The following is a 14,870-nucleotide window of genomic DNA, read 5'->3' as shown; positions in this document are numbered from 1 at the left end:
GCAGAAGTTCACCTTGCTGACTGACCACCAACTACTTGTCTCCATCTTTAATCCTAAGAAGGGCGTGCCAGTAATGACTGTACAGCGGTTACAAAGATGGTCCCTGTTTCTAGGGGCGAATCAATATGAAATAGACTATAAAGGCACGAAACAGCATGGGAATGCTGATGGGCTATCGCGCCTGCCACTGCCTACTGTGGAGGAAACACCAGCAGTGGACCCAATCGAGATATTTTATTCGTCGATAATTGAACGATTGCCAGTAACAAACGCGGATATAGAGAAGGAGACCCGCAATGATCCGACGCTGTCACAGGTATATGAATTGACGGTGAGGGGATGGCCAACACATGGCGACTCACTGTTGCCAGCATTCTCATCCAGAAGAGAACAGCTGTCAGTATGCCAGGGGACAGTGATGTGTGGATCCAGAGTGGTGATTCCACCCAAGTTAAGGGAGAGAGTGCTAAATGAGCTACATGAAGGTCATCTGGGGGGAGTGAAAATGAAAAGCCTTGCTAGGGCTTATGTGTGGTGGCCGGGAATCGATCAACAAATCGAAGACCTAACTAAGAGCTGCTTAGGATGCCAGAAGGTCCAAAATGCACCACCACATGCCCCTCTACACCCATGGGAGTGGCCCTCCTCTCCATGGCAATGGGTCCACATTGATTTTGCTGGTCCATTCATGGACTCAATGTTCTTAATAGCAGTGGATGCTCATTCAAAGTGGCCTGAGGTGATAAAGATGTCTTCAACCACTACAGAGAAAACGATTGCAGTCCTACGGACCATATTTGCCAGAAACGGTTTGCCAGAGCAGATCTGCTCTGATAATGGACCACAGTTTGTGTCCGACGAGTTCCAAAAATTCATGAAAAGGAATGGGGTAAGGCATTACACATCCGCCCCGTATCATCCAGCCACCAATGGATTGGCTGAGAGGTTCGCACAAACCTTTAAGAAGGCGATAAAGGCCATGTGCGACGAGGAAATTCCACTACAGCATAAGATGGACAATTTCTTATTAGCCTACCGAAACGCGACACATGCAGTTACCAACCAGACCCCGGCCATGATGTTCTTTAACCGAAGGTTGAGATCTCGTCTGGACTTGCTCAGACCAAATGTGCGAAGAAATGTTGAGGACAAACAATTCCAGCACATCAATGAGAAGCCGACAAGGAGCTTCAATGTAGGGCAACCAGTCTTGGCCCGTGACTATCGAACAGAGAAGTGGCAAACCGGAACGATATGTACAAGGCAGGGGCCATTAATGTACCCAGTGGATGTCGGGGAGAACATTGTGAGACGCCACGTCGATCAGATCTTAGCGTCACAGGAAGGCGTCAACCCCATGTCTCGAGTACCTGGAGATGAACCCGACATACCGGTAGTGTTAGATCCGTGTGTTAATGGAGACACGGAATGCAGGAGTTGATTTAACAAGTGTTTACTGAACAAAGTCTGGAGGTGAACTAACTACACAAGACGCTACACAGGCTTATATACCCGACTGGTCACTACTGGTACTACAGTATACAGGGGCTTCAAAAACATAGTTCCTCTTAAAGGTACATACACTACAATTCCTCCCCTTTTAGATAAATAGTACATAACATTTTAAGTAATCATTAAATAACATTTTTACAAGAACAATAATATACACATTTGCTGAAGTTAATCAATTACAAATTCAGTCTCTCTGGAGGCTTCCTGACTCGGTCCGGATAACGCCTCGGTGGTGTAGTAGGTTCTGTTGGCAAGGTCGATTCGGCTTCAATGCCAGTGTCGAGTTCATCTGGTTCCAGTATCACCGGATCGGAGGTAGATACTATGGGTATCTCTGCTTCATCACTAGGCGTATAGAGTTGTGGTGTAGGTTGTCCATTTTCGGATGACTCTATGATCTGGTCAGCATGGCGCCTTATTATGCTTTCTCCCATGTCCACGGTATACATCAGCGGTCCTAGTCGTGTGCAAATAGTTCCAGGCTGCCATTTCTCGGTACGGTAGTCCCGGGCCAAAACTGGTTGACCTATCTGGAAGGTTCTAGTTGGCCTTTCATTCATGCTTTGAAATTGCCGGTTCTCTACGTCCCTTCTGACATTTGGCTTGACCAAATCCAGCCAGCATCTTAGTCTTCTATTGAAAAACATCATGGCGGGGGTTTGGTTTGTAACCACGTGTTGCATTCCTGTACGCAAACAAGAAGTTATCTACCTTATGTTGTAGATTTATGTCTTCATTACCCATGGCCTTTATGGCCTTCTTGAAGGTCTGGACAAACCTTTCAGCCAATCCATTGGTGGCGGGATGGTATGGGGCGGACGTGTAGTGCTTAACCCCATTGTTTTTTTTAAGATCTTCCTGAATTCTTTGGATACAAATTGCGGTCCATTATCAGAACAGATCTGTTCAGGCAGCCCATTCCTGGCAAATATGGTCCTTAATATTGTGATGGTTTTTTCCGTGGTGGTGGAGGACATCTTTATTACCTCCGGCCACTTGGAGTGTGCATCCACCGCGATTAAGAACATTGAGTCCATAAATGGACCAGCAAAGTCGATATGTACCCTTTGCCATGGAGATGAGGGCCACTCCCATGGATGTAGAGGGGCTTGTGGTGGGGAGTTTTGGACCTTCTGGCATCCTAGACAGCTCTTGGTCATTTCTTCGATGTCTCCATCGATACCTGGCCACCACACAAACGCTCTGGCTAAGTTCTTCATTTTCACTCCACCCAGATGCCCCTCGTGAAGCTCCTTTAGCACTCTATCTTTGAGTTTGGGTGGAATCACCACTCTGGATCCACACATCAAGGTTCCTCGGCACACTGACAGCTGTTCTCTTCTTTGCAAGAATGCTGGCAACAGTGGTTCGCCATGTGCTGGCCATCCCTTCACCATTAAATCATAGACTCGTGAGAGAGTCGGGTCATTTCGCGTTTCCTTTTCAATGGTAGAATTTGTCACTGGTAGACATTCCACTATGTTCGAGTGGAATATCTCCACTGGGTCCACTGTAGGCGCCTCTTCCACCGTTGGCAACAGTAGACGCGATAACCCGTCAGCATTCCCATGCTGTTTTGTTCCTTTGTATTCTATGTCATATTGGTGTGCCCCTAGGAAAAGGGACCACCTCTGTAGCCTTTGCGCTGTCATAATGGGAACGCCCTTTTTAGGGTTGAATATGGAGACGAGGGGTTGATGGTCAGTCAACAAGGTAAATTTTTGTCCGTGTAGGTAATGATTGAATTTCTTCACCCCCCACACCAGGCTGAGTGCCTCCCTGTCGATCTGGGCATAGTTACGCTCAGCTGAGTTCAATGAGCGTGACGCAAAAGCTATCGGCCGCTCCGAGCCATCAGGGAATCTATGCGATAATACCGCTCCCACGCCGTAAGGGGATGCATCGCACGCCAGTCTGATTGGCAGTGATGGGTTGTAATGAGCCAACACTTCCCTAGACGCGATCAAGCCTTTGCATTTATGGAAGGCACGTTTACAGTCTTCGCTCCATTTCCAAACTACTCCCGTTTATAGCAGTGCGTTAAGCGGGTGCAGAACCGTTGACAAGTTTGGTAAAAATTTATGATAGTAATTTACTAATCCCAGGAACGACCTTAATTGTGAGACATTTTCAGGCGCTGGGGCCTTTACGACCACTTCAATTTTTTCAGGTGACTTATGCAACCCTTCTTCGTTAATGACATGGCCACAATATGATATTTGTTTCTGGAAAAATTCGCACTTGGGGCGATTTGCTCGTAGGCCCTGTTCTCTCAGCCTCGTGAGCACCTGCTCCAAGTTGGCAAGGTGCTCGTTGTCGTTTTCTCCTGTTACAAGGATGTCGTCTGGGTAGCATTGAGTCCCCGGAATCCCTTGCAGGACTTGCTCCATAGCTCTTTGCCAGATAGCCGGAGCTGATGCCACTCCGAAAACCAGTCGATTGTACTGGTACAGGCCTTTGTGTGTGTTTATCGTGAGATACTTTTTAGAGGCCTCCTCAAGCTCCATCTGTAGATATGCCTGTGCTAAGTCAATTTTGGTGAAACGTTTCCCTCCGGATAGTGAGGCGAAAATATCTTCTATCCTCGGAAGAGGATACTGTACCATGTGAAGAACCGGGTTTACAGTCACCTTGAAGTCCCCAAAGATGCGAACTTTTCTCTGTTCTTCAGATTTATCATTATTCAACGTTTTCTTCATGACCGGGACGATGGGTGTTGCCCACTCGCTCCAACCTACCTTGGATAATACGCCTGCTTTTTCCAAATTCTCCAGCTCTGCCTCGACAGCTGGACGAATTGCGTATGGCACCGGCCTTGCCTTAAAAAACTTGGGAATTGCCGCATCTTCCACTTTTATTGAGGCGGTGGCGCCTTTCAGGGTTCCTAGTTCCTGTTGAAACACTTCTTTGGCGTTAGCCAAGATTTCTTTTAATCGTCCAGGTATGACGTCATCATCATTTTTTTTCTTACTGGTCACCGTCAGTGTCTGAATGGAGTGCCAGTCTAAACGTATCTTTCTGATCCATTCACGTCCCAACAACGATGGACCACCATCTTGCAGGACGTATAAATACAACTTCTGTATTTCCTTGCCGTTGTATACAACAGGCACCCTTATTTTCCCTCTGGGGTATACTTTCTGCCCCGTATATGTCTTCAAGACAATGGATGTGTCTTTCAAAGGTATATGCGGAAATAGCCGCTCGACATCCCGTCGACTCATGACGGTCAGAGCTGATCCTGTATCTAGCTCCATTTTGACTGGGGACCCCGCTATCGTGAGGGTAACCCAAATGGTCTGGTAATCTTCTTTGGCAATTACATTATGTAATTTGAGACAGCTTAGTCTCTTGTTTCCGGAGTCGCTATCGCTCTTCTGGTCTTCGGAGCTACTGTCCGTCATCATTTGTACCTTTCTGTACTTTTCCTTATTGACCTTTTTACTGTCAGCGGATTTCTTTCCTGATCTGCATACACGTGCAATGTGTCCCATCTTTCCGCATTGCCTGCATGCTTTGTCCTTGAACCAGCAGTCCTTCTGGTCATGGGTGGATCTGCCGCAGCGATAACATCTCTCGAAACCCCGTGTCATTTCATGGGTACTGAAGTCCTGTGGCTTTTGCTGTATCTCTGCAGCTCCTCTTGCTGCTGCTTCGTATGATACAGCCACACTGAAAGCCTTGTCCAGTGTCAAATCTTTCTCAGAAAGTAGTCTTTTCTGTGTTCCTTCGCTTAGGAGACCACAGACGAATTTGTCTCGTAGAGAATCTGCCAGTCCTGCCCCGAATTGGCAGTGCTTTGACAGCTTTCGTAATTCAGTGAGGTAATCAGCATTACTTTCATTCTTGTGCTGATTCCTCCTGAAGAATTTAAATCGTTCCGCTATCAGCAGCGATGTTGGGCTTAAGTGCTTCTGTAAGGTATCAACAATCCCATTAAAATTCTTGTCCATTGGTTTGGCTGTAGTGATCAAGTTTCGTAACAGCCCGTATGTCCTTGCGCCCGTCAGATTTAGAAGTACCGATGCCTTTTTATCATCCGCTACTTCATTCGCCTTGCAATATACTTCCACTCTTTCTACATATGTGGTCCAATCTTCTATATCACTATCGAAAGCAGTAATATTGCCAGTCTTCGGCATCTTGAAAATCTAAAATGGCGCTTCCCGCGCTTTTCCTCCGTCCCCGATGGATCAAAATGGCGCCTCCCGCGCTTTTCTTTCTTCCCCGCCGAGTTAAGATGGCGCCTCCCGCGCTTTCCCGCTGCTGCCAACGCTGTTCTCCGCGGTTCCCGTTGCGACCTGCAGCTTTTCACGGTATTTCTATTTTTTTTTATATATCGCTTCAATATTCTCTCCGTAATTGAAGAACCATTCCCGTCGTGGAGCGGACCCTCTGCGACTTTTTTTATTATAGTGCTTCAATAGTTTCTCCGTTACTTGGAGAACCGTTCCCGTCGTGGAGCGGACCCTCTGGGACTTTCCCCTCCCTCTGCTCGGTCCGAACGCCGACCTGCTTCGCAGCACCGGCTGCGCCCTGAGTGCTCCACCCTCTCTCTCTCTTTGCTTCTGCTTCCCGACTCGCTGCCCAGCCCCGTTGCAGAGCCACCCGATCGAGCTCTAGCCCGCCGCAGCCCAGGAAGGATCAGTGCACTACCTGCCACCAGCCCGTTTAGCTGGGGAAACCACAGACTGGAGACCAAGCCTGGACCTCGTTTTCGAGTTTCTTCGAGTTATTTTTTTTTTCTTGCTTCTGGCTTCGACCTTCATCTGAGGAATCGATCCCCTTGAGGTGCTGCCGAATTGCAGGTAAGTTCGTTTCTAACTCGTCGCCACTGTTAGATCCGTGTGTTAATGGAGACACGGAATGCAGGAGTTGATTTAACAAGTGTTTACTGAACAAAGTCTGGAGGTGAACTAACTACACAAGACGCTACACAGGCTTATATACCCGAGTGGTCACTACTGGTACTACAGTATACAGGGGCTTCAAAAACATAGTTCCTCTTAAAGGTACATACACTACAGGTAGCATCTACTTCAGACCCAGTAGCAGTGGAACCCGATGAACTACCCGATGAAAAGGGGTCAGAATCGCCTCTGCACCAAGAACAAGAACCTCTAGAAAGGCGCTATCCCGAAAGGGTCAGGAAGCCGCCCCAAAGACTGAATCTATAAATGGACTTTTGTTATTTAATGTACATGTAAAAATTTAATTGTTATTTGAATATTAAGGGGGTATTATTAATCTAAAAGGGGAGGAATTGTAGTGTATGTGCCTTTAAGTCAGAACTACTTTTTACAGCTCCTGTATACTGTAGTACCGGCAGTGACCACACCGGTATATAAGCTTTGTGCATGCCTCTGTACCCCAGTCTAGAGATTACCCTCCTCCAGTAAAGACCTGTTATATTGTTAATGTACAGCATCCGTGTGATTATTTATCCACTGAACCACGGATCTAACAGAACCGTTAGCAACATCAGCTAATATGGGAGCCAGGAAAGGAAGTTGGGTGTAATAACAACCAAAGACACTGGAAAAACTCAGCAGGCCGGACAACATCCGTGGAGAGAGAAATAGAGTCAACGTTTCAGGTCGAAACCCTTCTTCAGAAGTACAACAGTACTTCATTAGCTGTGAAGCACTTTGGGATGTCCTAAGGTAAAAGGCGTTATATCAATGCAAGTCCTTTCCATTCATTATTTATCCTCTCAACATCTTTCAGAGTTTTAGAAACTTGGATTAGATCCCCTTTGCCCATCTCTGCTCCAGTGCAAAAAAAACCACCTATTTTTTGAGCCTTTCTTCCTAACTATAATCACTCAATGGGCAGCAAACGGCATTGAAGCAACTGGTGGAATAAAAATTGAGGGCTGTGATCACCTTGACAGCCACTGGCACTGCCATCCCTATGCAGAAGGCTTCTGCCAATCTCCTTGAAGAAACGGGCACAACTCTGTAGCTGCCTCCCCGATCAGCTTCGGCCTCTGGAGGCAGTGCTGCTCAGTCACAGCCAGGTGGGTGGCCTGAAGATATTGTCACTGTTACATTATATTTCGCGCAACCTCTCCCTCCTCTCACAATCTGTCTTATATATTTATTGATAGAATCTGAGCCGAGCTCAAAATGTGGTATGTTGACAATATCATCTTCTGGAGAGAATCGGAGAGAGACAAATAGCAGTGAGCACACGTGACCTAGGATGATGAGAGTCCTGAAGGGTACATTGTCTCTGCAGGGGCAGGAAATTGGAGAACTGCAGCTTCTGGGTCATAGGGGATGGAAGGTCCATTTTTCGGCATGGGCAGTAAACTCGCTGCAAGAGGGAAAGGCTCACTAAAATACCTTCAAACGAAATCACACTGGTGGCAGCGAGTTGTGAGATACTTGTCCTTCTACAATCTACTGCCTTTAAAAACCCAACCTAATCACTTGTTGATTTACTTCATCTTCTCTTCTATTATTTTACATCTTAAAAAAATAATTTGCATTTATATAGTGCCTTTCAGAATCTCAGGGTGTCCCAAAGTGCTTCCCAGCTAATTAAGTCCGTTTGAAGTGCAGTCATTGTGGGAATATAGCGAAACGTGGCAGCTCATTTGTGCACAGCGAGGTCCCACAAACAAGCAATAGAATAAATGAGCAGATCTGTTTTTAGTGATGTTGGTTGAGGGATAAATATTGGCCAGGACACCAGGGAGAACTCCCCTGTTCGAATAGTACCATGGGATGTTTTACATCCACCTGACGGGGCCTCAGTTTAACGTCTCATTCGAGTGACGTGCAGTGCAGCGCTCCTTCAGCATTGCACTGCAGCGCCAGCCTGGATTGTGGGCTCAAGTCTCTGGAGTGGGACTTGAACCCACAACCTGCTGACTCAGAGACGAGAGGGCTAGCACTGAGCCACGGCTGACACCTAATCCTGGTGGTGTCTTGCTCTGTGGGCCTCAGTCCTTCGCCTGGGGTTCTCCATAAAACTGATTTCCACAGGAAATCCGAAAGCCACATTCCAAACACACATCACTACAACAGGAGAAATAAAATGCTTCTTTGTACCTTACTCAGATCCTCTGGTTTGATTGCCAGAGCCATGATGTCCACTCCCTTCAACACATCTTCCTGCTCGGGCTCCTCTTTAATTGGGATGACCTCCTCAACCTCTTTCTTTTCCTTCTTCTTATCTACTTTTTATTTTTGAGAAAAAGAAAGAGTCCAGTCAAGGTGGTTCCTGCCCAATGCTGTGTATCGAGTAACATTGAAACAGCGAAGAGAGCTGAGATTATTGAATACTCACATGTCCTGGCAATCCAACAATGCCAGTCCAGTCTGAAGCTAATCTTGGTGTCGGTGGGGGGGAGGCAGAACTATGGGGCCCGATTTTGTGGATCATGCGGGAAATGGGCGGATTCCCCGAATGTGGGGTTCTGACCCGGAAAAAAATGGGTCAGCCAGCTGCAATTTTCCCTCAAGTGGCCAATTAAGTTCCAGCGTGTGGACAGCCTTGCTAATTGTCCATTTCCAGTCAGAAAGCCCCACAGTATGATGTCATCATTCGTGGTGCTTTCAAGGTCCACAGCAAGCACTGCATCCTCTGTTGGCTTCCAAACGAACCATACAGGATGGCAGAGGAGCCCTGCAGCAGCTGTGGCCAGTGCCAGACCCCGAGCTGCCTCCAAATTCGACGAGGCTTCACTGCAGGCATTATTGGATGGGGCTAGGGCCCACAGGGGGGTCCTCTTCCCTAGGTCAGGCAGGAAGAGGCCTCCCACTGAGACCAAGGCTGCATGGATGCAGGTGTCAGCAGATGTCAACTCGCTGGGAGTCACCAGAAGAACCTGAATACAGTGTCGGAAATGATTCCATGACCTTCACCGTACAGGAAAAGGAAGAATGAAGTTTCCAACACCCTCAGCCTGATCGCCTTTCCCCACCAGCACTCAGCTTTAGCACTCTCTTCCTCCACATCCCACTTCACAGTCACATCTATGCAACCTTACCCATTTCATCTCTCTCTATGCTCACATTCACATAACTATTCCACCATGCAGCCCTCACACTCCCTCTCACTCTGATGCTTTGAACACAGCTGACAACACACAGGGAGGGCCCTTGGTCTTGCAGCCTCACACCATCTTTGTCTCCCTCTAAGTATCTATGCTATGCAATCTCTACACTCACTCCTTCCTTCTCACTCAACCTCCACTTGTCTCCCTCATTGCAGGAAAAGAGAACTCACAACAACAGAGAGCGAGCCAGGACTGGAGGAGGCCCACCCTCAGTAGCCCACCTGACCCCCTGGGAGGAAGGAGTGCTGGAAATTGTTGGGGCTGATGTGGCCGCGGAAGTTGGGGAAGGAGAGACGGGGGCAGTCCCACAAGCTGGTGACAGAATAGTTTGCCATCTCTCTCACTGACATAGCATGAGTCGCTGTTATGATTCTGAAGCTACGTCATTTGGACTTATGAACATCTGCCAACTCCAATGTGCATGTAACCTTGGCATCACATCTCGAACTCCTTCCTCTACTCCCCCACAGGACCATCCAGAGCCCCCGTCCCCACTGTGGAGGAGGAAGAGGCTGTGCAGCCAGACTCCTCAGAGGAAGCTCCAACTTCTGAGGGTGCAGTGTCAGCAGAAGTAAGCGCACCCAGCACCAGCGCAGACACTCACACCTCGGGGGGACCTTCGGGACGTAGAGTAGTGTTGTCACCTGGTGTTTCACAGCTCACAAGTGAGCCTTAGCAGATTCTGGAGACAGGGGCAGCTGTTCATAGACTACAGCTCAGCATTCAACACTATCGTCCCCAACAAGCTGGCCACCAAACTCCACACTCTTGGCCTGAACACTTCCCTCTGCAACTGGACCCTGGACTTCCTAACAGACCCCAGTCTGTCAAATTAGGTAACCACACCTCCCCCCACCTGACCCTGAGCACGGGGGCCCCACAAGGATGTGTGCTGAGCCCCCTCCTCTACTCCCTCTTCACCCACGACTGTGTGGCTGTTCATGGTTCCAACACCATCATCAAGTTTGCGGATGATACCACGGTAGTAGGCCAGATCACCAACAACGATGAGTCAGCCTACAGGGAGGAGGTCCAGCATCTCGTGAAGTGGTGCGCCGATAACAACCTGGCCCTTAACATCAAGAAAACCAAAGAAATCATTGTGGACTTCAGGAAGTCTAAAGGCGGAAGTCACACCCCCATCCACATCCATGGGGCTGTGGTGGAAAGGGTGGACAGCTTTAAGTTCCTCGGAGTCCACATCACGGAAGACCTCTCCTGGTCCCTCAATACCTCCTCTCTGGTGAAGAAGGCCCAGCAGCGCCTATATTTCCTAAGGAGGCTGAAGGGATGTAACCTGTCACCCCTGATCCTCTCTAACTTTTACCGCTGCACAATAGAGAGCATCCTGATGAACTGTATCACTGTATGGTATGGCAGCTGTAGCTACTATGACCGGAAAGCCCTGCAGCGGGTAGTCAAAACTGCCCAACGCATTACCGGCACCCAGCTACCCACCATAGAGCACATATACCAGAAACGCGGTTTACGGAGGTCACGGACCATCATCAAAGACCCTACCCACCCCAGCCACAGTCTGTTCGCCCTCCTGCCATCTGGGAGACGCTACAGATGCATTCGCACCCGTACGACCAGATTTAGGAACAGCTTCTTTCCCAGGGCTGTCATCCTACTGAACTCCACAAATAAACTCTAAAGCCTGCACATCTGCCAATGCACTTTATTATGGTTATGTTTATGTTAATGTATTACAAGCCAAATGAATGTTGAATGTTTAAATGTCTTAATCTAAATGTACACTCTCGGGAGCCGCAAGCCTACATTTCGTTGTACTGCACTTGTGCACTAACAATGACAATAAAAGTTGATTATGATTATTATTATTATGGAGAGTCCTCGTCGGAGGGCACAGGACTCTGCCAACTCAGCTAAGGTCCATCCGCAAGAGAAGAGGTGATGGATCTCCATGCACAGATGCAGGAGTCTCTGGCAGGTTTTGTCTCCAGGGTCACTGCGAGTGTGGAGCGAATGGAGGAGTCCCAAGCGACCATGAGCAGAGCCTTTGTGGAGTCATTGGCGCATGAACGCATCACCATGGAAAGGTTGGCAACCTCCATGGAGGAGATAAGTTGCCAGGGTACAGAAAACATGGTGAGTGCACATAAGAGAATGACATCTCTTGAGGAGCGATGGCCATCTATTGAACAGAGAAACCAGACCTTCATGGAAGTCCTTCTGAGTAGGACTGCCAGTGCAGATACAGGTCCCCATGGCCCCCTAAAGCGCAGCAAGGTGCTCTCAAGCCACTTCCAAGTGCTGGCCCCTTCTGGCCTGTGCAGCTTCAGATGAGTAAGCACCAGCCTGGTGCTCCTGGTGCTCATCCTGCTGTTCCTGGTTCTGCTGCTGCCACCTCTCCTCTAATGGCAAGAAGGGAAGGAAAAAAAGGCATCCCATGCTTCTCGTAGATGCCTCCGCTGAGGAAGCGCTGAGTGAGGGTGGCGAGAGGGGCTTCCCAGGAGCTCACATTGGAGAAGTGTGTGAGGCTCCAACCTTCCACAGCTGTGCCTAAGCCTTGAAGAAGTAGCCCCAAGCCTGCAACAACAAGGTCCTTCAACATACAAATGCTCTCCGATTAAATCTCAGCTTTCCCGAATGACCTGCAGCTGAGAGCAAGCAAGCCGGGATGCTTCACGCCAGGTTTCATCAGCGGGGTTCCCCGCAGGCGTGTTTAGCGTGGGGAACCCTTGAAAATAGCAAGGGCCCCTTAAAATGGCATTAAACATGCCAATAATTGCTGATTAGGGTCCCAACGGCCAGTCCCGCCAGCGGCGGGCGGGACTGATTCGGGTCCGAGAGAAACGGCGGTCCGAAAGTCGGACGGGGCGGGAAATCAGGCGGGGGGGTCGCGACCCCCTATTTCTGCGATTTTCGGCCCCCGCCCGCCTGAAACCCCGCCCGACGGCTGAGAGAAAATCAGGGCCATTGTGTTAAAGGTAACTAACTTACAGACTGCACTGGGCGGCTCTCTGGAAATCAGATCGTGAAAAGATAGGATGGGCTCAGGCACAATATCGTGGGATATTCCGGGAGAGAAAAAGGGTCAAAGAAGAGTTTAACAAATATGTGTTGATACATGTCAACATTTGTATTGTTCCTCCAGGGCTCAGGAATGAGATGAGCAGATTATATAATGGGATGTGTAAAATTGGAGGTGAGGAAGTGACTGAGAGTATAAGATAAAAACAAAGAAAATGACAGCAGCAAATGGGGTCTAAGGTGGTGGCCCGAGGTGATTATGGGTGAAAGTCAGGAACCTGAAGAGAAGGGGTTAGGGAGAAGCTGGGTGAGCACATGAGAAACACAAATCACCTGGGCATGATTCATCAAAAGATATCCGTCTGTATCAATGCACAATCTAGTGAAAGTCAGGATAGTGTAGTTAAGAATAGTTAATTGCTCGCTTTTTCTTGGATATGGTTGTGCCCTTGCCTATACTGAACAATGAGAAAAATGCATTTGATAGCCTGGCCACCACCCGGGACATCGGGACCATGCAGGACGAGATAAAGAAAGATCTCCAGACACCCCCTGATCATTTGATAAGATCATTTGAAAGCGCGGGGATGGCTTGTATTTGATGTCACATGTGGCATGATCTTGGGATACTGCTGTGCGTGCAGATGTGATCTGTTGCATGTGAGGCAATCAGTATGCAGAATGCACGGTAAAGATGTACTGAAGAGCGGGTCTCAGACATGCTCAGTCTCATTGACACCACTACATGGGATGGTTAAAGTCGGCAGGAGAGTGAAAACATTTAGGGGGAGAAATTGGGTGGAGCCGTAAACGGGCGCCAAGCTCGCCTGGGCGCCAGATTTAGCGCTGCGATCGGAGCAGCAGCGATCGCCGGAAATTCAGCTTGAGCGCCCCAAGAGGGAGACGGGGCGAGGCTCGAGGCACTCCGCGTCCCTCTTAGGGCGCTGAAACTGAATATCGCAGCGCAACGTGCCGCAGCGCCACACACTGCGGCATGGCGCGCTGCGGTACTGCAGGCCTTCCTCCCGTTCTTAAGGGGGAGGGGCCTGCACCAGCGCGATGAGCGATCGTGAGTGCCGGCAAAAGAGCCCGGCACCGAGGAGAAGTGCCGGGCTCTTGGAAAACAGCCGGCAATGCCTGGGGGGAGAACAGGAGGCTGGGGACGGAGGTGCTGGCCCGCACCTTCACCTTAATTTGCGCCACTGCCGCCACAGGTAGGCCCCGTGAACCGGGCGTGATTAGCGAGCGGCGCTACAGAGATGGTCGCTGCCAAATATCGCGATCGGGGCGGTAGCAGGGCGCAGCGCAACAGGCTAACGCCGCCATTAGCGCCCCGCTAAATATCGCGGGAGGCGTGGCCAGTGACGCTAAAGCCACTGAGTGCCCTCTTTAGGCGCTAACTGGTGGCGCAGCCCACCGAATTTCTCCCCCATAATGTATCACTACTGATTAGAACTTTTTAGAATCAAGGCACTGACACATGCTCCACAGTGAAACCATCTAATTAATGAAACAAAACAGGCCAGGCAACATCCGTGGAGAGAGAAACAGAGTTAACGTTTCAGGTTGAAACCCTTCTTCAGAACTGAGAAAAAAGCAGGAAATGAAACAGATTAAAAGGACCTTCCCTTTTGTTCTTTCACCCCCGCCCCCATTTCCCAGCCCCCAAACTGGCCTTTTCATCTGTTTCATTTCCTGCTTTTTTCTCAGTTCTGACGAAGGGTTTCGACCTGAAACGTTAACTCTGTTTCTCTCTCCACCGATGCTGCCTGGCCTGCTGAGTTTTCACAGCGTTTTCTGTTGTTATTTCGGATTTCCAGCATCCGCAGTATTTTGTTATCTAATTAATGAAACAATCGGGATCGAGTTAAACACGTTGGTATCTATCAGAGGGATTGAAATGAAAGTAAAGAATGACAGAATTTGGAATTTGAAAATTATGGATTGGGTTCCGTTGTACTAACAGTGATACTGGAACAACTGAGGGCGAGGAGGAAATAACACTTAGCCAGAATTATCCACAAGATGGGTAATGGTAAAAGGAGAGCTGGAGAAACTTTTTTAAGTCCAAGGGATGATTTCTTGATAATCTGGTAGTATTTAGGGAGCTTCGTTTTTCACTGTTGCCTTCTGTACAATCGATTATGATTTTCTTTGTCTGTATCAGGATGTGTAATATTAACCAAATAGAGGCTTAGACTAGAAGAGCCAATGGCTCGAGATAGGCATGTGGAGCTAACAAGATGAGATGTGGATCTTACAAAAGACCCTCAGGAACCCACAAAGGGGAGGG

General features: G+C 48.7%; 2 protein-coding genes across 4 annotated transcripts in view; one reads left to right on the top strand and one right to left on the bottom strand.

Annotated features, from left to right (window-relative positions):
• mrps7 (mitochondrial ribosomal protein S7) overlaps positions 1-14,870 on the top strand; it is a 1,172,241-nt gene that overhangs the window by 1,103,974 nt on the left and 53,397 nt on the right. The window lies entirely within an intron of this gene.
• mycbpap (mycbp associated protein) overlaps positions 1-14,870 on the bottom strand; it is a 195,012-nt gene that overhangs the window by 174,615 nt on the left and 5,527 nt on the right. For 2 of the 3 annotated variants that reach the window (XM_085963210.1, XM_085963212.1), the window contains exon 2: positions 8,571-8,698. In XM_085963210.1, coding sequence (XP_085819336.1) covers positions 8,571-8,698 — 128 coding nt within the window. The remainder of the gene's footprint in view (positions 1-8,570; positions 8,699-14,870) is intronic. The other variant, XM_085963211.1, reaches the window with a different exon arrangement.

The sequence above is a fragment of the Somniosus microcephalus genome, chromosome 21, assembly GCF_052327205.1.
Source record: "Somniosus microcephalus isolate GS21.2 chromosome 21, FLI_Smic_1.0, whole genome shotgun sequence".
NCBI lineage: Eukaryota > Metazoa > Chordata > Chondrichthyes > Squaliformes > Somniosidae > Somniosus > Somniosus microcephalus.
This window is presented reverse-complemented; position numbering and strand designations above follow the sequence as displayed.